At 44.2% G+C, this 27,702-nt stretch overlaps 1 protein-coding gene across 1 annotated transcript; it reads left to right on the top strand.

The window, feature by feature from the left end:
- Positions 1-1,031: 1,031 nt before the first annotated feature.
- Positions 1,032-26,294, top strand: LOC310938925 (SH3 and multiple ankyrin repeat domains protein 1-like; the record flags this gene model as incomplete). Its single annotated transcript, XM_083903562.1, has 26 exons — positions 1,032-1,496; positions 4,852-5,055; positions 7,013-7,084; positions 7,180-7,288; positions 7,648-7,799; positions 8,238-8,405; positions 8,609-8,650; positions 9,251-9,367; positions 9,464-9,541; positions 9,666-9,732; positions 10,157-10,320; positions 10,433-10,566; positions 11,605-11,744; positions 11,976-12,089; positions 12,776-12,854; positions 17,934-18,016; positions 18,179-18,303; positions 18,911-19,046; positions 19,186-19,266; positions 19,855-19,881; positions 19,989-20,045; positions 20,628-20,749; positions 21,227-21,353; positions 21,426-24,597; positions 25,059-25,949; positions 26,243-26,294. The coding sequence occupies 26 exons, from the start codon at positions 1,032-1,034 to the stop codon at positions 26,292-26,294; spliced, it is 6,978 nt and encodes a 2,325-aa protein (XP_083759688.1).
- Positions 26,295-27,702: the final 1,408 nt, after the last annotated feature.

The raw sequence follows: 27,702 nt of genomic DNA, 5'->3' as shown, positions 1-27,702 counted from the left end.
TGGACAAACACCAGTCTGTTATATTTTCCTGAAGTGTGTGCAGACTGGAAAAAGCATGCTTAAATGTCTAAGGAGGGAAATTGCACTACCCTTCTTCAAAAACGTCCTCTAAATAGTCGCCGAGTACAAACTAGAGTGTTTTCCAGAAATACACAGCTCAAGGACTTCACACTGATTTCAGGTGCCTTTAAAAAATGCTGTGTGGACAAGTTCCCTTGACTGTGTGCTTCCTACACACCAGCAAAGCCTTTTGTTTTTGTTTCCTGTTCAAATAAATCTGCTTTCATTTCTGTCGTGCACCGACACACAGACTGCCGTTAATGAGGCTGTTGTCGCCTGCACACGACGGGAGGTTTTCACGAGGTAATGTGTAGGAAATTGTTTCTCTCAACCAATATCAACATGGTCAAAGGCACTGAAAAAAGACCAAAGTGAGCCATCACAGCAGCTCATTTAAAACTAACACCTGCATCCCAGGGTGGTGGCGTATTACAGCGTATGAGTAACTGAGGGTGGATTTTTATCTTTAAGGGCTTCACGCTTAGCCGATAGCCCTGGGTGTATGCTTCAGACATATGCTGGCTCCATTATCACAAGGCAGCAATGATCTTCACCTCACGTGAAGCTAAATTGTGAAGCGTATCCAGCTCAATCTCTTCTGCCAAAAACCTGTGATACAAATTCACAGAGTTTTTATATATATAATATATATTTTTATATATATATAGCCTGTCTTCCATCAGTCTGCTATTCCCTGATGCATTCCCAGTGGCTAAAAGGGAAATGTGGACCAGCGCCGTGCTCATTCACACATGTGGACTGTAATTTTTCCATTATTGCACGTGTCTTTGTCTTATTTTGTAAAGTTCACGCTTTCAGTGAGACGTTAATGACGGATATTTACTCCCTTCTCTGCCTGTTTCCCACAGCATGTTTCTAAGGATGAAGCCAGTCTCATGGGATAGCCATGTTTTGTCTTCCTGACAGCTATGTCACTCAGCCTGCTCTGCAGTGACCCCGCACAGCAAAGGATGCTGGGAAATAACGAGCACTTTTATCCCAGTCAGGACGACAAGGATGGAGAGGATGAGGAGGAGGAAGAGGAGCAGGGCAGAGAAATCGAAAACGGGCAAGGCGGATATGACGCTGAGAATGGAGAGTTAGAGGATCCGGAGGGGAAGGAAATGAAAGGAGGACGACAATCCTGGGAAGGGAAAGGCGCAGAGGTGGTGAAACCGTCGGCCGTTGTTGTCGGCAGACAGAGAGCAGATCGGCCTCTGAGGCCAGGCAACCAGAACATTGCCTACATGTCGAATCAAGTCCTGCTACACCACCACCAAGCAGCCAATAAGCAGCAGCCTCACCACCAAGGCCTGACTGGGCTGCAGAAGAGACGGGCTCTCATGGAGCGCAGCATGACCGCCATGGCTCCTCTCGAGGACACTTTCCTGACAATGATGGTGTTTCGCATTGGGATTCCTGACATCAAGCAAACAGTAGGTGCACGTTCTCACACATGGTCACAAAGTCACCTCCTCATAACACAATCCCAGGTTCCCCTTGACCCCCAGTTTAGCATATATTGAAGCATCAAAATACATCAAATGCCCAATGTGTAAGAATTAGGGACATCTAAAAGAGGACTCGTTACACTTTTTTCACTTTACCTTCCCTTACCCAAGAACGCCAGGGAACAGTGACCTTCATGTATACCTCAAATGATGACATTCTCATTTGTTTAAGTTATAAACTTCCCCTCAATAGCATAATATGGCTGGTTTGACCATTTGACCGCTGTAGAAATGTGGAAGATTCTGTAATTCTATGCCTAAATTATGTATAAATGGCTTATTTCAAACAAAACAAAACAAATGATCAATAAATCAAATTATATGCCGAAGTATATAACATTTCTGCAAGTAAAGAACTTTACACACTGCATCCCTTACAAAGAGGTTGAGTTTACAAAGATGTTCAATTCAAGTGTCACAGTTAGTTATATACTGTAGATTTCAGGATATTTTATAATATCCATACAGTGATTTTAATGTTTCAGTACAGACATAATTAAACATGTAAATATCATTTTTTGGGATTATTGTTTTTTTTGTATTTCATGGGTATTGGTGCATAGATTTGTAAGAATGTTTCAACATCAGCAGAGGAAAAACATTTCTTGTTGTGAGGCCTTCAAGCTGCCCTGTCAGTTCAGGACTTGCTGTGCTATTCCTCTGTTTATCCACCCCTTCTTCCCTGTTTTTGCTGCTATCTCTCCATATGGAGGCTACAATTATTTCCTCTCCCCCAGAACAGCTTTTTGTTACACACCCAAATGCTGCGTTTACTTCTCTGCATCTGTTTCAAATTAGTCGCTGGAAAGTACTCGAGGGGGTACTTGATGCATACATTTTTGAGCGTTAGCCAAATAGTGTGCACAACTGTACAAAGATCTTATTTCTAAGCTTTACAGTTATTCCACAAAACCCACGTTTGAGTCCCAGAAGGAAGTGGGGGGGGGGGGATCAGGTATTCAGTCAACACCATTTAACAATCTGCCCTCCGTCAGGTACAGTTCATATTCTGTTTTCGTAACGGAAGTTGGGATCATTTCACACTTACATCAGCTCCGGTGTACAGTGGCAGCAGTTGAGAATTGGCCACACACCCACACACAAACACACTGGTTACTTGACTTAAGGGTACATTACGTTAATTTCCTGGAGGCTTACGCTAAACTTAATCATAATTACTACTGACCTAATCTTAACCCTGACCTCAGCCAACTTTAAAATGTAGTAATTTACTTCAATGTGTCTTTCTTATGGGGACAAAAATCAAGTCTGCATAATTTAGGTCCCCACAACATAAGGAATACCAGGTACACACACACATACACACCGTATTCAGGGGAGAATGGGTGTCCAACTCTAACCCCTCCTCCAATCCTCTTTCCTGCTTATTTCCAACTCCCTGAACGTGCCACGACTGCTCCACATGTCAGCTAATCTGCCCTCAATATAACAGTAATTGCTAATTATCTAATAGGTTTTTAATGAGTTTGGGGAGAGCTGGGGAAGTAAGTGACTCGGAGAAAGAAGGCATCTGTGTTGCTCTTTGCTCTCCGTCGCCATCATCGGATCACACAAAAACAGCCAACAAACACTCCCAAAACCTTAGAGCGGAAATATTGAGTCAAATTAAGGAGAGATGACGAGAGCTTAGTTAAGAGGGGGAGAGAGAGAGAGAGAGAGAGAGAGAGTGGGAAATGGATTCTGATGATGGAAGTGAAAGTGCATTTTCAAATACCATAATATTTCACCAAAAAAAGGTGTGAGCGAGGACGAGCACCAACAGAGAGATCTTGCCGAAGAAAATTGTATACGGAGAAAAAAAAAAGGAATGGGGAGAGAAGTGTCAGTGTAATATACAGTATTACATTAGATGTGTCTCACAGGGATGAGTGTCCTCTCTCTGTTTTAGTCACAAACGCTGGGAAAATACTGTACTAACACAACTTCACTGCTGTGTGTGTGTGTGTGTGTGTGTGTGTGAGTTGTAGAGCGTGCACACACACACACACATAAGCGCGCACATCCTCAATCACGTGGTTTACCTCCCAGGGACCACCAAGACATTGCTACGGCAACGGGTGCCTGCCTCCACTAATGAAGTGGTTGCCATACCAATGGAGTTAGCTACACTATCAAATAGTGCATACTAGTCGAGGGTTGGGGGGGGGATGGGGGGTTTGTAAGCTGGGGGAGGAGAGGGTACATGGAAGTGTGCTGAGCTGTGCACATTTTTTTTTTTTACTTACACTGCTCTGATATGGAACAATAGCACCCATGCATACATTCATCTCATTCAAAGCCCTCAACTCCAGCTCCATCCTCCAGCTCTAGACTTTAATAATAAGAAAAGGACACAAGGAAGATTGTCTTCCTGCTGAGCAGCAGGAAAAAATTAGAGAGACGAGCAGTAGAGGAATCACTGTGAAATCACACAGACGTACAGTTCTCCTCTGGACTGTGGCTTCATTAAGTGTAAAGAGAATAAATGGCGTGTGATATAGATCTGATGGCACACACTATATGAGTAGTATACGTCATCTTAATTCCGTGAATGTGGCAGATGATCAATTATTAAAAAATAAATGTATTCATATTCCACACACAGTGCATTCTCATGCATTCATGCATTTGGTTGATATTACGTAGAACCATCATCGTGATCCATAATTAATCCGCTATAATGAAACGAGCTTGACCAGATATTTAACCAAAGTGACTCGATGAAGCTGTAGTCCTATAACTCAAGATCACTGTTTTTTTTTCTCAGAGACTGAGGTGTAAGATGAGGAAATCAAATCAAGAAATAAAGTGGACTAAGATCTGAGAAACAGTGATGAACAACACGAAGAAGAAGGCGATAGCTTTGAATATGAAGGCACTTCTGCTACTCCACAGAAGGATTCAATCAATATCACAATATAGAGATACTTAGGCAAAGACACTGCATTTTAAGCTTCTGTAATGTACAGAAATAGCTAAATAATCACTCATTTTAATCATAATAATGGGATCTTTTATCCGAAGTAAATTAAGTTGATGCCATATAAACAAGATAGTTGTAGTTTGTTAGGATTGAGCTAATTTAAGTATTTATGTTTCACATTGGACTCTAAGCTAGGTTACTGTAACTTCTGGATTATTTGGCTCTGCTAGCGTCCTGCATTAAAAAAAACTGTTTGATTTATATTAAATACCTTTTTTATTTAAATTGAATATGTCTGTTTGGCTGTGGATATTTTAACGTTTGCTCCAATGTGTCCCTGTGTTCCCGTTCCATCAGAGGTGTGTCCAGTTTGACCAGGACTGTACCGTGTGGAACGCCAAGCAGCAGATCATCCTGTCGCTCAGCAAGACGCTGTGGGACGTCTACAACTACGGCCTCTTCCAGCCCGCGGGGGAAGGACGGGACGCCAAGTTCCTGGAGGAGGAGCGAGCGCTGCGAGAATACTCGCAGTCCTTTGAGAAAGGCGTGCCTTACCTGGAGGTACGGAGACGGAATGTGTGGAAAAATGAAGATTTAACTTGAGGAGATGAGTGAGGAGTAACTACCCAGATGTCGCTGAATCTTCAACATTTACATTTTTGAGAACTAAGAAAGTCTGTTTATGATTTCTTGAAGACATTGAAGCATTGTCCAGGACCAGTTGCCACTGATTCAGTGATATTTAGTCAGCTGACGTGGATAAATGGATAGATAAATGCTTTATTTCCCTACGTCAGCTGGGATGGCCTCTAGCTAAAGTGGTAGAAGATGGATGTATGGATGTCCTCACTGGTCTTTATCCTAATTTGTCTTGACCCATTAGCAAACAACACCAGACATGCAAGCAAATCACATAAAAGCAGGGAAACGACTTCATAAAGAACAAATAGCATAAGGTTTGAGGCTTCTGTTAAGAGTTGTGATTAATATTAGGACAAATTAGTCCATAAGTAATTTTTTAGCTTTAAACTGCGAATCGTTTCCATTAGATTTTGATTCCCAAATTTCCTACTGCCAGTAATCAATGTCTCATGGTAAAATATTTTATTTGCTAAATAGACTTCACAAACAATCATTAAAACAGTCTATAAAATGTTGAGGCATCATTAACTCCCCTCCCTTTCCCTAACATTCCCACAATGGAGCCACAAAAAAATCCACTTTTTATTACCGTGTGCACGGATAATTTTACATATTTACATTCAGTGAGAAAACGTTTAACAGATAATTTCATCACATTACAGCTAAAGCAGTTTAAAATGACTCATAACTGAGTAAAAACGCACACAAAAAAGGTAAAATGACAATAATATTATGCACATAAATGATATAATTGCACCGAGATGTGGTGTCATGCTGTGAATTATCCCACAGTGCCCTCTGGTGGAGCAGCTGCAGTAAGCGTCGTTCAGAGCGGGGTGGGGCTGAAATCCTATCATGCACTCGAGGGTTTGGCTTCAGACCAGAGCGTTTACATTCTTGACATGGTTCCATATGAGGGCATGTCTGTGTGCTGATGAGGCCTTGTAACTAGATTCTCCCTGCACACTAGAATGTATCTCCTCACAGCACCACGAGTAAAAGTATTTATAACGCGAGTAATGCCGATTTGTGCTGTAACCAAAGCGGCGTTTATTGCAGTGGTGTCAATATCAATGAGTTCTCACAATGTACAACCATACTTTATTCCAACTATTAGTCCAGTATATTTAAAATATATCTGTGATGCTCTTAAATGCAGCTGCTGTACTGTATGTGGTCCACTTCCACTGCTCGACATCAGCTCAGTCCTCTCCCCTCACCTCCCGTGAATGGTTTGATGTTGTTACCACGCAGATGTAAAGACGGCACATCCATTCACATGGTTTTCATTGACGACCGATATCGTTCAGAGAGAGAGAGAGAGAGAGAGAGAGAGCGTGTGGGTTGTAAACCAACCAGACCTCAGCTGGCTCCTATTTATTCAAGCAAGGATGATTTTTTTTTTTTTTTCTGGGAGATTTAAACCAAAGTCTTTTATTCCTAAAGGCTGTAAAATGTTAATATCGCTGCATTTGTACGAGCACTGTGAATCTGAGGACGTTATTTTTCACGACTGTGCAGTTTTGCCACGTCATGTGATCTATATCGGGCTTGAGATATTTGCTGCGTGTGTTAAAGAAAACTGTAGATGCCACCTGGTTGAATACAAACATGTAAAAATACACATTTAGAGAAGTACAGTATAAATATATATTTTCATTTCGAAGACTGTGCTGATGTTTCAGTGAATTTGAGTGGGAGAGTGACGTTAACAAGAGGAACAGAGCAATTTCAATATTTTCTCTAAAGTTTCCAGCCTCATTTATGAAAATAAAAACACTATCTGATCCCCAAATGTACCATATATTAACCATTTTAATTTGCTTTATTTGCATATCCCGTCACTGAAAGTCTGAATCTTCCTCTGGTTTTTCAGTTTAGGTACAAAACCAGAGTTTACAAACAGACAAACCTGGACGAAAAGGCTCTGTCAAAGCTCAGCACAAAGGTATTTCATCACTTCACTGTTAAACATTACTGGCTTAACTGTACACACATGAATTTTCACTCACAGCCACCCCTCCTTGCTCTGTTTCTCCCCAGGCCAGTCTGAAGAAGTTCCTGGATTACATTCAGACTGGAGCAATGGAGAAAATGTCAAAAGTCCTTGATAAAGGTCTGGATCCAAATTTCCATGACCCCGACTCTGGAGGTGAGTTTGTCCAGAACTTAAAACCACTTAATATCGCCATAATAATTAGTAACTTCTATATGTTTTTGAAGCAATAGTTTAATTTTGTATTATAAATATGTTTTTATTGTAAAATATACATTGTTCTGTGTCATCTAAGAGCCTTTTATTGTGAAATTCTGTGAAATAGCGGACCCCTACTGACCAGACTAGACGCTCAGTGGCCCCTAGATTATTTGAGATTAAGACCCCTGCTCTATGGATTCAACATTTTAATAAACTATTCTTGTGTTTTAAATTAAATGCTGTAAGTGATTTAAGTGATTTTCACTTCTTCTACCCACCGTCCTTCCTGACCATGAACCTCCACTGTGGGCCAGAGACCCCACTCTCTGTGGCCATGCAGTCCGGCCTGTCGGTGGAGGGCATCAAGCTGCTGGTTCTGGGCGGCGCTCATTTGGACTTCAGGAGCAGAGACGGTCTGACAGCGGTGCACAAAGCCGTCAGGGCTCAAAATCACACTGGGCTGCTCGTAAGTTCGCACAGTCACAGATTATAAACGACCACTAATAGGAGAGGCAATGTGGAAACTGAATAAAACCACATAAATGCATCATTAAAGGTCCAATATGTCGCTTTTAGAAGGGTTTACTGGCAAAAATGTAATCTGCTACCCACAATAAAGCCTTTTTATATGCCTTTCATATTTTGAAGCTGACTCTTACTCTGCAAAAAACATTCCAAGGCCACTGTAGTTTTGAGAATAGGAGGAGTGAACCAAGAAGTCCGTCTGCAGTCTCACCATTAGATGTCCCAAATACTGCAGGCCAGTGTTTCCCATTTAAGTTATATATTTATATAATATAACTATGTATATAAGAACTTACAAGTGAATTGCTGGGAAACAAATTTCTATTCTCTGTATTTAAATTTCTTTGTGATACTCTTCATTGTCTCTGTCCCTGAAAAGGCTCTCCTGTCCCTCGGAGTGTCTCCAAACTACAAAGACCGCTACGTCCTGACCCCGCTGTACCACACCGTACTGACAGGGGGCGACACAACATGCTGTGAAACCTTGCTGTATTACAGGGCGAAGCTGGGGACGAGGGACGAGAACGGCTGGGACGAGAGCCATCAGGTACCAGTGGAAAGTTTGTCTGTGTGAACTTAAACTGAAGCAGTGCACCACACGTCCCTGTGTCTTATCTCTGTTGTTGATGTTGTGTTTCACCGCCCTCGGTGTCCCTCAGCATGTCTTCACACCTGTCTTCTCCTCCGTTGGCCTGCCTCACTCATCTCTCCATTCTCTCTGCCTCCTCCCCTCCCTTTATCTTTCCATAGCACAGAGATGAAGAGGAGTTTGGAATGGAAGAAATACATAAGGTACCATTTTTATCCTGCCATCAGAAGACAGACCCTGAGAAATCATCATCAGACTCATGTGTTCTAACCTCTTGACCATCTTTGAGCCCAGTTTAGACCGAGCGTTGCGTAATTACGATGTTTCTCACTGCAGAGATGGCTGCATTGCCTGCATTATATTCTCTGTGACGTTATAGTGGATATGCGTTTGTGCTGCGAGCCGGTTGTCATGGTATTTTATTTTGGTTTTGCCGTGCCGCTCGTGTCTTCTTTCTTTACTTTGAACATAATCTTGTGATATTTTAGTCGCAGCAGGAAAAGGAAAAATATGAGGAAACCTCCCTGGTTGCTGAAAGCTCATTTCTGTTGTTTTAATATTGTTTGTTTCGTTTCTTTTCCACCATTGTACGATGTAATTGGCTCTGACCTGTTTTCCCGTAAGAGTAATTATGGATCTAAATGTAGAATCTTTCTCTGTGTATCTCTTTTGTGAAATCTTTTTTTCTTTCGCACTGAAACAGGACTATATAAGCACACCCTCTTCTCTTTAAGGTGCCTCCTTCTATACCGTTTAATACTGATAAATTGTGGATCTCTCTATCACTTTCTCAACATTAAAAGGCTTGCCAGAATGGCTTTTCCCAGCACTTGGAGCATCTGCTCTTTTATGGGGCAGACACTTCTTCTCAAAACGCCTCAGGGAACAGTGCACTTCACATTTCTGCCCTGTACAACAAGGCAAGTATGGAAACAGACCCCTTACATTAAACTGTCATTAGCTACATAATTACCTAAAGGTGTTAACCACTCACTTTCCCTCTTCTGTGTGAGCAGGAGAGCTGTGTTCGTGTTCTTCTGTACAGGGGAGCAAATAAAGAGGCAAAGAACAAACATGGTCAGACCCCTTTTCAGGTAAATGGTGAACCATTACATCATTATTATTGAGAAATATATTTTACATGTGTTCAGGGAAGCTCTACAAAGCAATTAAATTGAAGAAATTGTACAATCTAATTTTTGTGTTCTGCGCTTGCAGCTCGCTGTAATGTCTGGTCACTTTGAACTTGGGGAAATCATCAAAAACCACAAAGACTCTGACGTAGGTAAGCTTTCGTGCCAAACTTTTCCTCTTTTCAAGGAGTAATTCAATATTTGAAGGTCCAGTGTGTAAGATTTTGCAACATCTTTTGTTGAGACTGCAAATTGGAACAATTAAGACGACTCCGATTACCTTTCCCTTACCCGAGTGCTTCTAGGAACTATGGTGGTTTCTTGAAAAGGAGAAATGCATGCTCTTACCGTAGAAACCAAGAAGCATTTTTTATTTTTAAAGTGATTATATACAACTTACTGATGTTACACACTGGGCTTTTAGACTTTAATTGTCTTTGTCCTTGTTTTTGCACCCTGATTTGTTCCCCTTTTCCAAACCGAGCTCCTCCTCTTCCTCCTCCTCACTTCTGACTTCTCCACCTCTGAATCCTCACTGTCATCCTCACCACCATATCTCACACCCTCTGTCTTCAGTGCCCTTTTTGGAGTCGCCAAAGTACGTTCCCAAACGCAGAGAGAGCTCCCACACGCTGCCTCTCCCCCACCACCTGCTGCGCGCCAACAGCGATAACACCATGACCCAGTCTGACCCTCAGATCCTGCCCAACAAGGCCTCGACAAATCCCCACCCAGGACAGGTACTGAATACCGTCAGGCGTATCGTCGTCGACTCATGGCTCTCGTATATATCTCGATATTATGATACCAGATCAGCTTAGGAGCTCTGTATTTGTTTCTGTGCTCCTGCAGGTCCATCGCAGAGCCTCCATAGGCATGAGAAGCTCCAGCAGCCCCAGAAATCGCACTCGCTCCCCGTCCAGAGGGAGAGGAGGAGGCCAAAGTGACACTGAGGAGAGACACCGGCAGCCACGGGGCAGGCAGAGGTAAATGACTTGTGCAGGGAAGATCATAGACTGTATAAAAGTGGATGTAGTTCTTCATTTTGATGCCTCAAGATTTGTGATTTGACCCCTGGAATATACCAGCTGTCAATCCTATTGGTGTCTCCTCAATATGTTCCATGCTTTATTATTATAGTAGTAATACATTTAATTTAAGGACGCCTTTCAAAGCACTCAAGGTTACAGTACATGATTAAAAAACAGAAAGACACAATCAAAACAAATAAAAAAAACGAATATTTTGAGAATTTGAAACAATAAAAACAACTTTTTTTTAATTGTTTTTCAGAATGGGATTATATTTATAATATTTATTTTTATTTTTTATAATATTTAATTTATAATATATTTATTATTATAATTTTATATTATCCATATACTTACATTCAAACCAGCTGAGTTGCCCCCTGGTGGCTAGTTGCTACTTCCGTCCTACTTCCTGGGCTTCACTTTTCAAACTGAATACTTTTTGAATGTGGTGGGTTCTTATTCTAACCAGAATGTCAGACCCACCTTCCTGAACTAATCTGAACCCATCATCATCATTTATATGCAGATACGGTGCTATTTGTGTCTCAGTAGCATACCATGTGCACTATCTTTATCTGCAAGAATGCCACATATTTTAGGTGTGGTATCAGTAAACACTGTGCGAGCAAGATGTGGAAGATATTTACAGCCTGAAAAAAAAAAGAAAAGTCACATGGTGAGATAACAATGAGCACAACATAGCCATAAACAAGGCAATGGATCACATTTTGTACAAATGTGCTTACACAGGCGAGCCCTGGCTGTGTAAGAAATGTTATCATTAAATGAGAGACACTTAGTAAATACACAGCTGCAACACGAATTCTCCGTGTTGCTATGACTGATCAGCATGACTCAACTGCCGACTGTCTCTGATGTGGCCTGACGAGCAGTATGTCATCTCGCTTTGTTTTTCCACACCATGTAACACAGCTTTATGCCATGGTTTTGTAAGAGGCATTCTTTCCGTCTCTCTCTGTCTCTCTGTAGCGCGACCTCTGCGGGCAGCGGTGGAGGTCAGATAAAGCGTATGTACAGTGCGGTGCCAGGGCGAGTGTATGTGGCCAGTCGTGCCCACTCAGCCAGTGGAGACAGAGAGCTGTCTCTGAGCATAGGAGATAAAGTTAAAGGTGAGCCGGAGCCAAACCACACACTGAAATATAAACAAGGTCATCCACAGAATATAAACAAGGTCATCCACAGAACATCCACACAAGACTTTTAAAAATGTCCTTAATATTCTCTTCTTTACTTTAAGTGTTCATTATCTGTAATTTCTGCAGTTAACACAGTTAGACACACTTAAGAAGAACAAGTTCCAGCATCCAGTCATCCCAAATCTGTTTGTTCGTCTCTCTAAGTGTTAAGTGTAGGTGAAGGGGGATACTGGGAGGGAACGGTGAAAGGACGCACGGGCTGGTTTCCTTCAGACTGTGTGGAAGAAGTTGCTGCTCACAACAGAGACAATCGATCAGGTAAGACAGAAGAACCAGCTGGAGCTTCATCTTCACATTTTATTTAGAAAATTTCATAGCAAATCTTAATGTATAGGCTCTTTTATAAGGATTTATCAAGGATCAAGGATGCTTTTATTGTCATTTAACATGATTTTACATGATGAATGAAATACAGTAGTCGGGTCTCTGTGTGCTACCTATACCCTAGAATTTGTTTGATAAAAATAAGCGATGAAAACATCAATAAAAACGTACAAAAAGGTGCATTTAAAAAAAGGTTAAAAAAGCAGTAATGGACACAAGTCATTGTGGACATAAAGTGCATTTGTGCAGTTAATCAGTGCATAATAATCACTAATAATTTATAATTAGTTTAAGTCTGATTTGACATTTATTTCTTTTATTGTTTGTGCATTTATAGACTGAAAGGAACATATTATTAATATGTTTTGGATAAAACGCACAATTATAAACAATAGCACACAAAGGTTTAATAAAAGCATCTCTAAGTCATTGTAACATCCAACACTTTTGCACAAGCAAACATATGTCGAGCTGAAGACACCAAAAAAAAAGGTGGTGTAAATACGTTTTGATTAATTTTAGTCTCATGCTGGAAACACTTCTACAAACAGACAAACAGAGGCGGTGTCACGACAGAAGGTGAAGTTTGATGGGAGCATATGTTTCGTTGCCTTTCGCAGAGTCTCGCAGCGAGAAAGCCAAGAGGAAGCTCTTCCGTAACGTCACCGTCGGAGCCTACGACGGCACCGATGGTCCCAGGTAAAAACAAATGATAAGTTGTCACCAGAGCATAAAACTTGCCCTTGGTTTGTGACTGACGTCTGATGGTGAGACTGTGGTGTGGAAAAAAAAAGACTCCTCCACTTTCCTGCTGCCTCTTCATTGGCGTATGCAAAGGGTTTTACGTGGGCAGAGACGTTCGTCATTAATCTACAGCAGTGGGAAGGTTGCTGTAGATTAATGACGAATGTCTCTGCATGGTGGTCTCTCTTAAGTGAGGCCTAAAAGGCAGATGTTTAGTCCAAATGGTTAAAAATCCTATTAAACGGGAATAACAGATTTTAATAAATACAATTTATAGGTCCCATGCTAATAGCTATAATTGTGTAATATGTTATTCTAGTAAAACGTGTTCCTTCTCATAAAGTATCCTCATGTGTTGTTTATCTTTCATATTCAAATAATTTATCTGTAGTAAACTGAGATATTCTAAATGACAGTCCTTTGAGATGAATTAATGATAAATAAAAAAGGTAACACTTTAGATTAGGGAACACATATTCACCATTAACTATGTGCTTACTAACATGCATAGACGTAGCGTTCTAGCCCTTTATTAGTAATCATTAAGCACGTATTAACACCTTATTATACATAACCTAATTCTACCTCTATTACGACATTAATTAAGATTTTTCCTACATAACGTGTTAATATTTACTAAGGGCTAGTATGCTACTTATATCCATGTTAGTAAGCACCTAGTGAAGGCTGAATGTGTTACCATAAATAAATATAAAACCTGATTGGCTGCAGCCTGTGTCACACTTGCCAGTGAACAACTTCATTTTCACGTGTGACTCCCTCATACACTCATTCGCATTAAACTGACTGTTTTCCGCTGATCCTGAACGACGCTCTCTCTATTGTTTTACATCAGTGCTGATAACACAAAGAGCAGCCATGTCATTTCCAGCTCTGCCTCTTTTGGCTCTGCCCCCCAAACACACAACACACTTGTCGCTTCCATCCACATTCCTCAAACACAATATTGTTGTCATGAGAGACACAGAGGTGGGGTTCCTCGCCTCGGTGACATCTGTGTGGAAAAGCTGTCTTGGCCAACTGCAGTCGTTTGTTTGTTGGCTGAGATTTTTTTTTAAATATTGCTGTGTGTTTAAACACCTGTCTCTTGATGAGTCATGAGGAGGCTGAAACGCCAAACATTGCTTAAACCCCATGGCTAATGAGACGGACTTACCAGTTGCCACCCGAGGATTTTTTTTTGCAGCCTCTCATCAGAGTGGAGCTGGTGTTGAAACGCAGCTGCAGTTGTGCTCTAAATGGAGAACGCAGCCGTCGTGGTTATGTTACCTGTGTTAAGTTGGTTAAGCGTAATTGCGGCACTGTGGTGAAGTGGTGCTCAGTTAAGAGCAAGGTGATCCGGAGCGATCCACCCCCCCACCCCCCCTGCAGCTCGGCATTTGGGAGAATGTCAATTACTGTTTCAGAGAGAAAAGGAGAGAGATTGGTAGTGTTTGTTAGTCCGTATGGTGATGACAGTTCTGGTTTAGATGAGAAAAGGGGGGGGGGGGGGTGAGATGAAAGTTGGCAAGTGTGTGTGTGTGTAAATCCACGGTGGGAATCAGCTGTGTGTCTGTGATACAGCAGTCAGTCAATGAGCAAATGCAAGTCTCTCTCTGTTTCCTCTCAGCCGCTGTACATTCATACCCATCCCCCGCACATTCAGCTCTCCATCTCCCCTACTTTGCAACCAAACCCTCTTCCTGTCATCCGCCGCACAATACACACTCTCCCTGTTGTGATAATCGCTGGTATTCTCTCTATCTGTCTCTCTTTCTCATTGTCTTCGCCTTGTCTGATGTATGCGTGGTTGCAAAGCATCATGTTCTCTCTCTCCTCTCTTGCTTCCTCTCCATCTCCACTCTCGCGGCTCTCTCGCTCTCCGGCTCAGCTCTCGCTAGAAGAACATCATGAGGAGGGAGGGAGGGAGGGAGGTGGGAGGAGGAGGAAGAGGAGGAGGAGGTGATGGAGAGCGTGCGAGATAGAGGAGGGGGGGACATGGCAATGGGGGGATGCGGAGAGAGAGATTTCTCTCTCTCCCTCTCTTCTTCGTGGCCGTCACTGGGCCCCAGAAACAGGAGCGTGTGGTTCATTTACAGGTAGCGGCTGTTTCCTCATTCATTGGCTGGCTATGGATGTGAGGAGAGGACAATGGAGAGAGGGGAGAGGTAGATGATGCTATTGAGAGGCTGTGCCTTTTCAAAGACGGATTAATAAGCTATCTATTCTGTCTGTGCGTGTGTGTGTGTGTGTGTGTGTGTGTGCGTGTGTGTGTGTGTGTGTGTGTGTGCGTGCGTGTGTCTTAAATTCGTATTTTCATGCATGTGTGTATCTGTGGGACGGAAGTGGCTATTGAATGGAGACTCTGCAGCATTTTTTATTTCTGTGTCTTTGCCTGTGTGTGTGTGTCATTGCATGAAAGGGAACACATATTGATGCATTTCAGTCAGACAGTGTGGGTGTATTTCGTTCTCTTTGAGTCATGATTTCTTTAAGTAGATATTTTTCATTCACCAGCACCTCGCCGTTGATCCCTCTTCCCTTTTTTGAAAATGCTACTGCCATATCCCATATTGTTTTTTTTGTTTTTTTTACATTAATGCCACCGTGTCATTCAAATATGTGATATTCTGATTGTCCACATAGATGAATGTCAAGTGTGCAATATTTGTGATACCTGTCATTTCTGTGCATGAATTTGCATTTGTGTGTGTGTGGCTGGGACTATATACACTAAATAATGTATGTGTGGTCTTCACATATGAGTGTATATGACCGTGTTACTGCTGTACATGAACTCTGTGCATATGCACTGTTCATTTGTCTCTTGTCCACTCTCACTGTAACATCTGTCACTTGAGGCGGGCTCTGTGGGTATTTCCCCCCCCATGTAATCTTCATGTACATTCAGCAGGTGAATGGTTAAAAAGTTGCTTTTTTTCCCTCAGTAATTGTAGACAGAAGAGAGGATGACTCAGGAGGGTACATAACAACTCGAGTAGTCTTACAGCGCTAATGCAGCTAGTTCAAAGACACAGCGTCCTACTAAGTGAAACGATAAACCGGGGACATTTGCACTTTTCATGGTTCTAATCGACCCCGGTTATCAATGTGCTGATGGCTGATGAGCTGAGCAGTTTGTGTAACGTTAAACCAGGTGTGCAAGTCAGCAAACGCACCTTAGAATCACCTGGAGGAGCAAACGCCGGTCCACGGTTTCCCCCTCCTCGTGGAAGTGGACAGATGACGAACCCCGAAGGATCCATCCGCCCACTCTATGTTACTTTGATCTTCAGAAAGGGAAAAGCATGATGGAGGACAGGGTGAGAGAAAAAGGAATGAGGTGTGAGGAGCAGATGGCTGGAAGGCGGCTGTGCGTTGGCGAAACAGTAACATTGATGGAGAACACACACACGAGGGATGGACCTCAGTAGGGGAAACTAGCGATCGTCTGTTCAGTGCTAAAGTTACGGCTTGGTGTCGAAGTCTGGATCTTCAGGCCAACGTTCATGACTCTGCTGTACCTCTGCGATCCCACCACCCAACTTTAATAGATGAAACTGCACTGTATTAGACACTGTTTAATTGTTTTACACTGTTGTTGCTAATTTAGTGCCCGTACAATAATTTGGTTTGCTTTCAGGAGCGACAGAGGCAAAATTAATTGGAACAGCTTTTGTGCCAGAAAGCCAAAAACTTAAAAATAACATATTGGCACAGTTAAACGATACACTGATTTTTCAATAAGTGGTTTAAAGGCTGAGTTATCAAGACAAGTCTGACTACACGCTGTGTTGCCAAGCTGCCAATCAAGTCGTCGTGTTGGATTTACATTTAGGTTCAATTTGGCACCGCTGTTTTGGGTTTTTCTGTCTGAAAAGTACGCAGTATTTATATCTGAATTGAGAGTAAGTGGTGCTTGACATATTTAAACGACTGTATTCGCTACTCGTCATCAATCCCAAAAGTCCCGTTTAACGGGGGGGGGCTCTTCCAGTGGGAAATAATGTCCTTGCTGAGTGTACTACAGCATCACTACAGCTAAGCCATTGCTGTAAATAAAGGCAATTCTTGAATGAGTGGCCTGGTCACTTACATTGAGCAGAACAAGCTAACACAGAAATAAACGACCCAGGAATTAAATATCTGGAATTCCTCTTCGATTATACGCCTCAGCTCAAGCTCCAGGCTCTCCAACTGAACCTGGGTGAATTAACGTCGTTAGAAAATCAGGTTCAGAAATGAGTCATGAGCTGTGGCTTGTGTGCAGAGTCCATTTAAACAGCCCCCATATTAGAGGAAGCATTGTAAAAGCAGCTTGGCCAAAAGTCACAGTCATGGTAATAGAATAATGAAGGAGTTTGCCGGGCCAGTCGATATATACGACTCCAACTGTCTCACAACAGGACTGCATCACAGTGTTGTTGTGCTCATGAGGATTTCTCCCCTCACAGTTTGCAGTCTTTGAGCGAGAGGAGCTGTTTGTGGTGGGATATTCGAGGCCTGCCCAACTTTTTTTTCCTCGTGCATAATTTGACGTGTCATGTATGGCCGGTATTGGTATAAAGCAGAGGCTGCCAGAGGCGGTGAAAGCTAATGCGGCGATTTGGGCGCATTTGGAGTTTTCCATTATCAGTGAAGTGTATGTGCACATTTTTCTAATGTGCTTTTTCCCCCTTAGCCCAGTGCTCGTCGGCTCCAACTGGATTAGTCCCTCATATAGCATCTCATGTGCATTCCCTCTCATTGTGACAAGAACTGTGTCCCTACCATCAACCCCTTTTTTGTGCACTAGTGCTTTTTGTGTGCCATTCTTCAACTACATTATCCTTTGCTGCAGTGTTACTTCACAATGTCGGTCAGTGTAACTGTTTTCCATTGTCAGACAATGTTTTGTTTGCATGACAGTGCCACCTGTGTTTTGCCACAGAGAGCACAGAGCTCCCTTCCTCTCCAAATCGCTCGGCTTCTGCGAATCTTACTCCCAACTCTGTTTTACCTTTTCTCTTCTCGTCTCTTCTCGCTCCCTCTTAGTGACTACATTATTAAGGAAAAGACAGTGCTTTTACAGAAGAAAGACAATGAGGGCTTTGGCTTTGTGCTCAGAGGAGCCAAAGGTGAGTTTCTTACACAAGATTCATTCATCTCAGTCTCTGTAAATGTCTTTACTCTCATATGCTTTCTTTTCTTTCTCATTCCTCTCACATTCTCAAACCTGTGTTCTTGTTAACTCTGTCCACTCATGCTTGTCGTTTTCTTTTTTGTCTCATCCTCCTCAGCCCAGACTCCCATAGAGGAGTTCACTCCGACGCCAGCGTTTCCAGCGCTGCAGTACTTGGAGTCTGTTGATGAAGGGGGTGTGGCGTGGAGAGTGGGCCTGAGGATGGGGGATTTCCTCATTGAGGTGAGAAAGTTGTGCATTTACACACGGAACAAAATCCAAGGTCCTGAGTTTTAATGACTTTGTCCTTCAGCAAGAAGCCCACATTTATTTGCACTAAACTTTTTTCCTCTCTAAAACTCTCTTGCTATCGTTACCATTCACCCGTCCCTTTCCCAAGCATGTTGGGGATCTCATTCACAACTCTCTCCCTCTTTCTCTTCTTTTCCTCCTTCTTCTTCATTGATTGACACGCTGTCTTTATGTGGGTGGAGTCGCTTCAAGATGCCAAACACAAGATGGTGGCCTCCATAAATCCTTAATCAAGGCCCTTCAATTAAAGGGCCCTTCATTTATTTATTTAATGTTATACACTTATACTAACATACTTATCCTCTAAATGTTACACTCCAGAGCTACAAATCTGACGGGAACAGCTGACTGGTATTCAAATTAATATGACTCAACGATGTCTCTGCCCAAATCTTTGTAACTGTGCTGCTGCCTGAAAGAAAACATTAACTTATGCCAAAACACTTACCACTGGCCACATTATTTAGACAGAAAGCAGTGCAATAACATGTCAGCTTCTCTTCTGAGTTCACTTCTCCCGCGCGTCCGTGTCTTCCAGGTGAACGGCCAGAATGTGGTGAAGGTCGGCCACCGGCAGGTGGTCAACATGATCCGCCAGGGCGGCAATAACCTCATGGTGAAAGTTGTGATGGTGGCTCGAAACCCTGAGCTGGAGGACACCACCCGGAAGAGGGGTGAGGGTTGAGATTTTTCCTCATGTTGTTTCTGTTCTGTACAATAAACCCTGAAAGCCTTTTCGCATCGTGGTTGTCTGCACGTGTATACAAGAATACTAAACATTAAGTCTGCATTTGGCTTACCTCCCCTTGGCAGCTCCTCAGCAGACTAAGAGACTGACTCCTCCTGCCATTGCCCTCCGCTCCAAGTCGATGACATCAGAGCTGGAAGACATGGGTAAGGCGATAAAGGAGACACAGAACTGAAACTTGAGAATAAAAAGGAGCAAAGATCTGGAGAGAATATATAACAAACTAAATTAAATTTATGTCCCCCAAATAGTTTGGGTGTGGGGGAGGACACATTGAAAAAAGGCTTCTTTTTGGTGGGCTAGTAGCTTCAGTGTTGTGGCACTATAGGGAAACACAGCATTAAATATTAACCAAGTTGATGCAGAAAGCCAAGGAAATGATTTAAGTGTGGGTGCTTTCTTTTCCACCAATAATGGCTAATTGGGGAAATCATGTTGTTGTTAATACTTTGACGGAGATCATCATTCACAAGTTCATCTTTGTTTTCATCTCTTTTCCTTTTGTCATCACATGTGCTGCATACAGTGGACAAAGGTGGGAGAATCATAGATCCGTGTGCGCTCATTGTCATTTCTGTCCTCATCGCGTTCCCTCCCCATCACACCAGCGTTCACACCCTCACATGTGTCTGAGTATGTATTTCATCCTTTCATCTGCTTAATACACGTCACTGCACAGCAATTCCTGTCACACTTAATTTCTGTTTCCCAAATTATGCATGCTACTGTAACAGCTGCATCTCCATGGAAAAAGAAAGCAGGTGAATATCTTTATCACCTTTATCGCTGCAACCATCAGCCCCCGAGCTTTAATTAAAATTCAGCCTGTTTGATGCCATTTCTTTCGTCTTTTTTTTTTTTTTTATAGACTATGAGTCCTCTCAGGCTCCTGATAAGAAGAGGACAGTCTATCAGATGGCACTGAGTAAGAAATCAATCGCTCAGACCCTTCAGACCTGGTATTAACATCAGTCCTGAGTGATCGCGGCCAGATTACGCTAAGTACAGGTCTGAATGCCCCCAATTAATTCTGAATGCGTCATCATAGCACCGACCCTGCTTCCTTGCAGTTGCACCGCAGGAAGTCTGAGGACACATTAATGAGCTGCATGAACACAATCCGTTCTGGGGACTCATTAGAGACTCCTGAGCTGACCACCTTTTATGAGTTAATATCATACTCATTACGTTACAGCAGTGCAAGTAGCTCACAAGCATGTTTGTCATCACATCTGCACAGTCATAAATATAATTTTCTTCTTGTGAACAGATGTGTGCGTTTGAGTGCAGTGCAGGGACACCAGATCGTATCACGTGCTGTCAAAGGACAATCGCATCACTGAGGGCAACAGTGTCAATACCAAGTCTAAACCGGTCCAGTGTTTTTATACCTTGAGAGGACAAAGTGGGCTCACTGATATCCTCCTCTTCTTTGTGTTTCTCTCCTCTCACATCCTCCCTCTACCCTTCACTTGTGGCCCCGGCCCCTTCTCTGGCTTTGTTTTAGATAAACTGGATGAAATCTTGGCTGCTGCCCAGAACACCATTACACCAGACAACCAGGGCCAGAGAGGTCATGGGGGGAAGAGGGACCGGAGCAGGAGCATTGTTCCCAATGTCTCCAATGAGGTACTGTTGGGAATAATGGCTAACAAATGGTTCTAGTTAGCATCATAACGATAACATCCTGTGATCGCCTTCCATTTACAAACACTGTACACCCATGGACCTCCCTCACTGTCCAACAGTACCAGACAAAGTCTATTCACTGCTAAAGATCCAGCACATATTTAGTCAGATGGGTGACTAATGCTATTTAAAAAAGACTCCTACTGTATCTATGAAACTGTTCTGAGCGCAGTGTTGTCTCCCCTCCACTGTGCTTTCGAGAAAGTGATTGACAATAGACCACCCACATAAAAACATGTGTTTAACTGTGAGTCAGGTTGTCTATTCAGCTATGCTCTGTCTGATACACTATTACTTTACTGTAGTGCATTTTACTGTAAAATAAAACAATATAATTTTATTATTATTATTATTATTATGTTTGAGTAAATGATTCCTCCTCTTTATTTTCCTTCCTTTGGAATTCAACACCTGAAGCAACCCTATGAGCAGCAGTCCTCTGTGAGTACAGTACAACAAGGACCAGGTTTTGGCTACAACCAAGCTCACTTTCAGCCAGGCCATGGACCTCAGCATGCCGTCATGATGCGGCAAAAATCGATTGGTAACTGCAATTATCATGGATATTTATTCTTGCTCAGTATGTGTTTGTAACTGCCTGTGTCTGTGTGGTCAGGTGTAACCGAGGAGGAGAGGCAGTACCTCCACCCACCTGCTATGAAGTTGGCTCGGAGCTTGTCGGTGCCAGGACCAGAGGAAATCCCCCCACCCCCTAACACATCTGCTCCAGAGCCACCTTTATCTGCAGGGCCTCATCCTGTCAGAGGGCCTGCTATGCCCATCCCTCCTGTGTCTCAAGCCCACTACCAGCCCCACTCCCAGCCAGGGCATCCTCCTCAAGCTGGCTGGGAGAGGGGTGGACCTGCTATGATGAACCAGCAGATGATGGTCTCCACCCTCAGGAGACAATCAGAGGGACTGGGTGCCAAAGAGCCAGATGCACCACGTAGAGGTGGTGGCAAGATGGGAGGGTTAAGGAGAGGCTATAGCAGTGCCACACCACCGACAAGTGCTAAGCCTAAGGCGCAACAAGCCCCGCAACACCAACCGCAGATGGCCAACCGGGAGCAGGGTGGAGGGGTTAGCAGGGGGGCTGCCAGAAGGGGCGGTCGAGGAGCTTTGATGAAGCAGTCAAAAGTAGAAGATGGGCTGCGACAGCACAGAGGAAAAGGAGGCGGTGCCAAAGAGAAAAGCTCAATCCCTATCCCTACCATCATCGTCAAAGCGCCCTCAACCAGTAGCAGTGGCCGAAGCAGCCAGGGGAGCAGCGTGGATGCTGAGAATTCCCAGGATGTAGAAGGGCAAACCTCAGCAGATGCAACCCCAGACAGCCCCAACACCAGTCTACCCTCGCCACTGACATCCTCGCCACCTCAGGCCCCGACACCATCTTCTTTTCCTGCATCAACAGCTCCTCCTTCCGTTTCCTCACAGCAAAACCTCGAAAACTTGGTTTACACGTCAAACTTTGGTACAGGGTTTGGAGGAGCAGGAGGAGCGCGCAGAGAAAGAGAACGCTTTCGAGATATGAGAAGAAAGAGTGCCTCTTTCTTCCTATCATCTGAGGAAGATATTCAAGGAGAGGCAGGAGGAGGAGGAGATGGAGCAGGAGCACAAGGGACAAGAATTCAGCCTTTGCAGAGCTCACAAATCGAAGTACCCACACCTCGACTGCGTCCATCAAAGTCTATAGATGAGGGCATGTTTTCTGGAGACAGCTACGTCAACTATTCCAGCAGCATGCCCCCAGCATTTGGCCTGCCTGAATATTCCTCCCCTGTCCTTGATCAGGACGGACAACCCAAATCTGCCCCCACGATACATGGCACTCAACCAGCTACTACCTTCATCCATCCGCTTACAGGGAAAGTTCTGGACCCTTCATCCCCACTTGGCTTAGCCCTGGCTGCAAGAGAAAGGGCCTTAAAAGACGACCGCAGGACGCGTAGAGAGGACAGACACTTTGGTCGCCAGATGTCCACAGTAGGAGTGTTCCCCTCTCCTGTTCAGACCCCAGCTCCCTCCCTCTTTGCTACCCCTACACAGTCAGCCTACACTTCCCCAGTGTCTCTCCAGTTAAGCTCCACCACCACCTCACCTGCATCTCTGAGTCGACCGCAGTCGCCACGGATATTACGTTTGGGAGGTGGAGGTGGGGAACGGATGGAGAGAGAAAAAGAAGGAGGACCCAGAGAAGGTCTCAGAGTTCGCTTCTCAGAGGACAGAACCACTCAATATTCAAACCAGTATTACCCGCAGAGTCCCAGGGAGAGAGAGAAGGAGATGTACGACGGCAGACGCGCTCCATCCATGCATCCTCCTCCTCCACCACCAGCTCAACCAGTGCCCCGGAGACCCTCCTTTCTGCAGATGGACACCGCCCCCACCGCCAGCTACATTCCTCAGTACACTGTCCCCACAGCCCCAGCACAGACAGATGAAGCTATGGCAGACGTCAGATCAGGGGTGGGTGGAGGTCTAGGACTGATGGTTCTCCCTCCACCAGCTCCCTCAATAGACGCAGATGACGAGTTTGTATTTGCAGATCCCTTACCCCCACCTTTACAGTTTGCTAATGGTAAGAATGGGCGAGGTCAAGGGTTCGATCAGAGGCATCAACACCCAAGTCATGGTTCTGCTGCTGCTGCTCCACCTCCCCCACCACCTCCTCCATCTACTAAGCCGTCGAATATCCCCCAATCCTCATCACAAGGTGGTGACTCTGCGACGTCCAGCCTTACCTCCTACGACAGTGAGGTCGCCAATCTCACACAGTCTGCATTTTCTCCATCATATCCATCCCCACAGATATTTCCCTCATCCTCTGTAGCTGCTTTACCTCCTACATCACTGCACAGATCCCAACCCATGTCCCATTCTCATCACTATTACAGCAGCCCCAATGACCCTTTAGTAATTGGCCACATCCCAGCGCAGGATAGAGGTACAGCTGCCCTCACCACCACTATGTCTTATGCTACCACAACCATGACAACCACTGCTGCCGCCTCTACCACCACAACGTCACCCGTGTCCTCTGACTACAGCATGAGCATCGCCGGGCCCAGGGTCGGCCTCAGCACGGGGGGTAAAGTTGTTGACTACAGTCATCACACTGTTATACCCAAGAGCGGAGACTGGCAAGACGGTGTGGTGGATTCTGGGATCGAGGAGTTGGACAGTCACAGCAGTAGCGACCACCATTTAGAAATGCTAGGACTGGGCGGGCTGAGAGGAGAGAGGGGAGGGGTCGGAGGAGGAGGAGAGAAAAGCGGCGAACATCAGGATTCTTCTTCAACCTTCTCAGGTGGACAAACTTATGAGGTGCACAATGCCAAAATGGAAAACCCTGTGTTTCCAAAGATGACTCATTACAAGGAGGGGGGAGGAGGAGGGAAGGTTCCGTCTGTAGCACTTCGCAGGCAGAACAGCACCAACCCCGCTCCCTTGCAGTTACAGAGACAAAACAATCTTGAAGATGCGAGGATAGAAGGAGCTCTCTTAGATGAGAGGAGGCGTAAGCTGGACGGCTTTAGCACAGCTCTGACCGCGTGTTTAGAGAGGCCTGTGGAGTCTCGGTCGTTGGGCTGGGGGGAGGTTGAAGTGCACGGACAAGTCGATGTTGTGCAGAGAGGTGGGGTGGTATTGGAGGGCCGCAGGCTGCACTCGCCTCTCTCAGGTGTGAAGGCCAGCATCATCAACGAATTGAGCTCCAAGCTGCACCAGATGGGCGGCATGAAGAGCATGGATGACTGGAGCCACTCTCCAAAGTCACCCACCATTCACAGGTGTGTTTGTTTTTTACAATAAAATCTTGTTTTTGTTTAAAGTAGTGCTGGGCACGTTAACGCATGATGCGTTTGCATGTCGACTAACCAGAAGAACACGCGCATAACGTCATGTTTACGTGACTCCCGATTGTTAAAATGAGTGTCTATAGTAACGCTAAACTTTAAAAAACATATGCAGTACACAGGTACGCTGGTTATTTGCTGGTCTTTTCGTTTAATAAACCGACCGCTCCAGTTCGACTGTAGGTGCGCTAACGTTGCTAATGCAGCTAACGGAGCTAACTGGTAAACGGTGCTTGGACTCCGGTGCCGCGACACGTAAACATGTCTTTTCCCGGTCAGTCGTCATGGAAACATGTCATGTTAATGTGCGTTGACGCTGTTAACGTTCCCAGCACTAGTTTAAAGCAAAGTTTGCTATCATTTAAAATTCACTGGTGCATTTCTGTGTTTTTCAGGTACTCGGCAGACTACAGTGATGTATTTCATAGTCCACCGACTGGACGCTCCACCTCACCGTTGCCCACATCTTCGCCGCAGCACTGTCAAATCATGACGCCCAACCTATCGGCAACACCCTCCGTTTCCCCTTCCCCTCAAGTACCAGTGCAGCGCAACTGGACCCGGTCCCCTTCTCCGCAAATGCCCACCTCTCCGGTTCACTCCCACTCCCCCCGTTCCCCGACCTACTGCCCGTACCCAACGTCGCCGAAGCATCGGTGCAAGATCCGCAAGAGTTTTGATTTCCAGTGCAGTCCTACCAAGGAGATGTCTTCAGTCTATCGGCGCCGCGCTCCAAGCCCTCTCATTTATAACACAGAACAGGTGAACCCTGCCCCTCCCAGACCGTCCTCACTCCCCATACTCCCCACTACACCAGTCTATAACAACCCTTTTGACTTCCCTGGACCCCTCACCCCTCCTTCTCCTGGCCTCCCTCTGGGAGACACCTACAAGACGTCAACACCTCCACTCTTCTCTCCATCCGGCATCCCGAGTGCAAACCCTCTCCTCGTCTCCCGCTCTCTGTCTCCCACCCATTTTCTCTCCGGAGCCTCCTCCCCCATGCACTTGCCCCTCAGCCCCACTTGTCTTAACTATCCCCAGCTAACCCCGCCTCCGCCAGCCAAACCATTCGCAGTGAAGCCGTTGCCCTACTGGACCAAGTATGACGTTGCAGACTGGCTGGCTTATCTAAACCTGGGCGAGCACAGAGAGCGTTTTATAGACAACGAGATCGACGGATCACATCTGCCTTCACTCACTAAGGACGACTTCTTGGATCTGGGAGTGACACGTGTGGGACACCGAATGAACATCGAGAGGGCGCTGAAGAAACTCACTGACAGGTGAGGGAGGACTAATAAGACACTGGATTACAATGAGACAATTGGGATCAAAAAGGTTAAAAAGGAAGGTGAAGGAAAGTCAATGTCTCATTCCTTCAGAGCAAATTAGCTGGATCATCCCATTAGCTCATCAGATGCATATAATTTGACAAGTTACTTCACCTTCCCTCCATCCTGTTCTCTCTCTCGCTCGCTCCTCTATATCTGTTTTTATTAACCCTATTTAGTTTGCTCTGCCACCGTTTAATTCAGTCTCATTCTTATACTTTGATTTACCCTCCGTCTCTTCCCAGGCTGCTCTCCTCTCCTTTGCATGTCCCTCCTTCTCCCCAAGACACAGACTGAGAGAGTGAAGGAGTGATTCATTGATGAGAGAAAGGGAGAGGTACAAATTGAGACAGACGAACAATAACGGAAGATGTGCAGGAGACGGGAAGTGGACGTCAACAGGTTGTGTGGATTTAAGACTTTAAAGTGGGGGCTGGATAACGAAAAAGTGTTGTATCACAGATTTTACTTCACACACTTGGAGAATATTATGAAAATGAAATGTCTGGACTGATACCCGGTCAAGAAAAGGCTACAAAAGCAATTCTATGATTGTATGAAAGTGATGCTCTCCGACTCGGAAGACACTTTTAAACTTTTGATGGACAGGCATTTAATTAACTAATGAATTAACTGTTTTTTCTGCTGTAATAGACAAACACCTGTGTTCTCACACACACACTGACAGACAAATAGTCACACCATCTGCTGCTGAGAGAACTTTGGTCTGAGTCAGAAACATCAGTTTTGTAGCTTTAAGTAGATCTGTGTATGAAAATGGCTGTGAGTTACGGAGCCAAAGTCAGATAAACGGGAGAAATGTGTTGTGTGTAAATGATGATAGATTATATTATATTATTATATTTACCATTATTCCCCCAAAAGGATGTACGTCAGTAAGCTTTGTACTTACTGCAAAGCACTAAATATAGCTTACATGTTCAACGGGATTCAGTATTGGTAAAAATCATTTGTTTTTGTACTAAGTGCTTATTGCAATCATTCGTTTCAAACTGGTCAGGGTATTTTAAATCGTTGAACTTGAAGGTGTGGGAAAATAAGGGGACTCAGAGGTACAAATGTATGCTGTATTTTTCGTTTTTATTATTTCATAGAAATGAGAGAAAATATTTGAAAGCAATCGAGAAGTTTCCTTCTAAACGGAGCGTTATTGGTGTTTGCGGCAGGTCGAGCACAGGTAGCACAGGTCAAGGGATGGATTTATCCTCTTTGATGCCATAACGTCGAGCGCCCTCCCTCTGTCTCACAGCAGGTGCTGTGATCAAAAAGGGCTTTTTTAAAAACGGCTATTCTGTTTGGCCTGACTTCAGCCTCCGTGAGTCTGTGTGTCTGATTTTGCGCGTCGCGTGCTTTCGTCAACCTTACGTCGGTGGCTAAATGCTTCCCCTGACCTACGGCCCTTTCTATTTCAAATTTTACTAAAAACACGTTTATAGCCCCCGGTCAGAAAGCATTGTTTTTGTTTTTCCTCACCATGTGACAATCCTGATGTTTGACAAACACCTTTTAAAAAAAAGGTTTGGGGTTAACAGTAAATACTGTACGTGTAACCTTATGTTACACAAAGGTGAGCATAAACACCACAGAGATTTATGATGATGATAACAAAAGAAAAATATAGTATAATAAAGATAATATTAGGTATCTAAAACATTTGAAGAACCTCTGTCTTCCAGATAGTGTG

The sequence above is a fragment of the Microchirus variegatus genome (assembly GCF_963457635.1).
Source record: "Microchirus variegatus genome assembly, chromosome: 17".
NCBI lineage: Eukaryota > Metazoa > Chordata > Actinopteri > Pleuronectiformes > Soleidae > Microchirus > Microchirus variegatus.
Note: the sequence above shows the minus strand (reverse complement) of the source record. Positions and strands in the feature narration are given on the sequence as shown.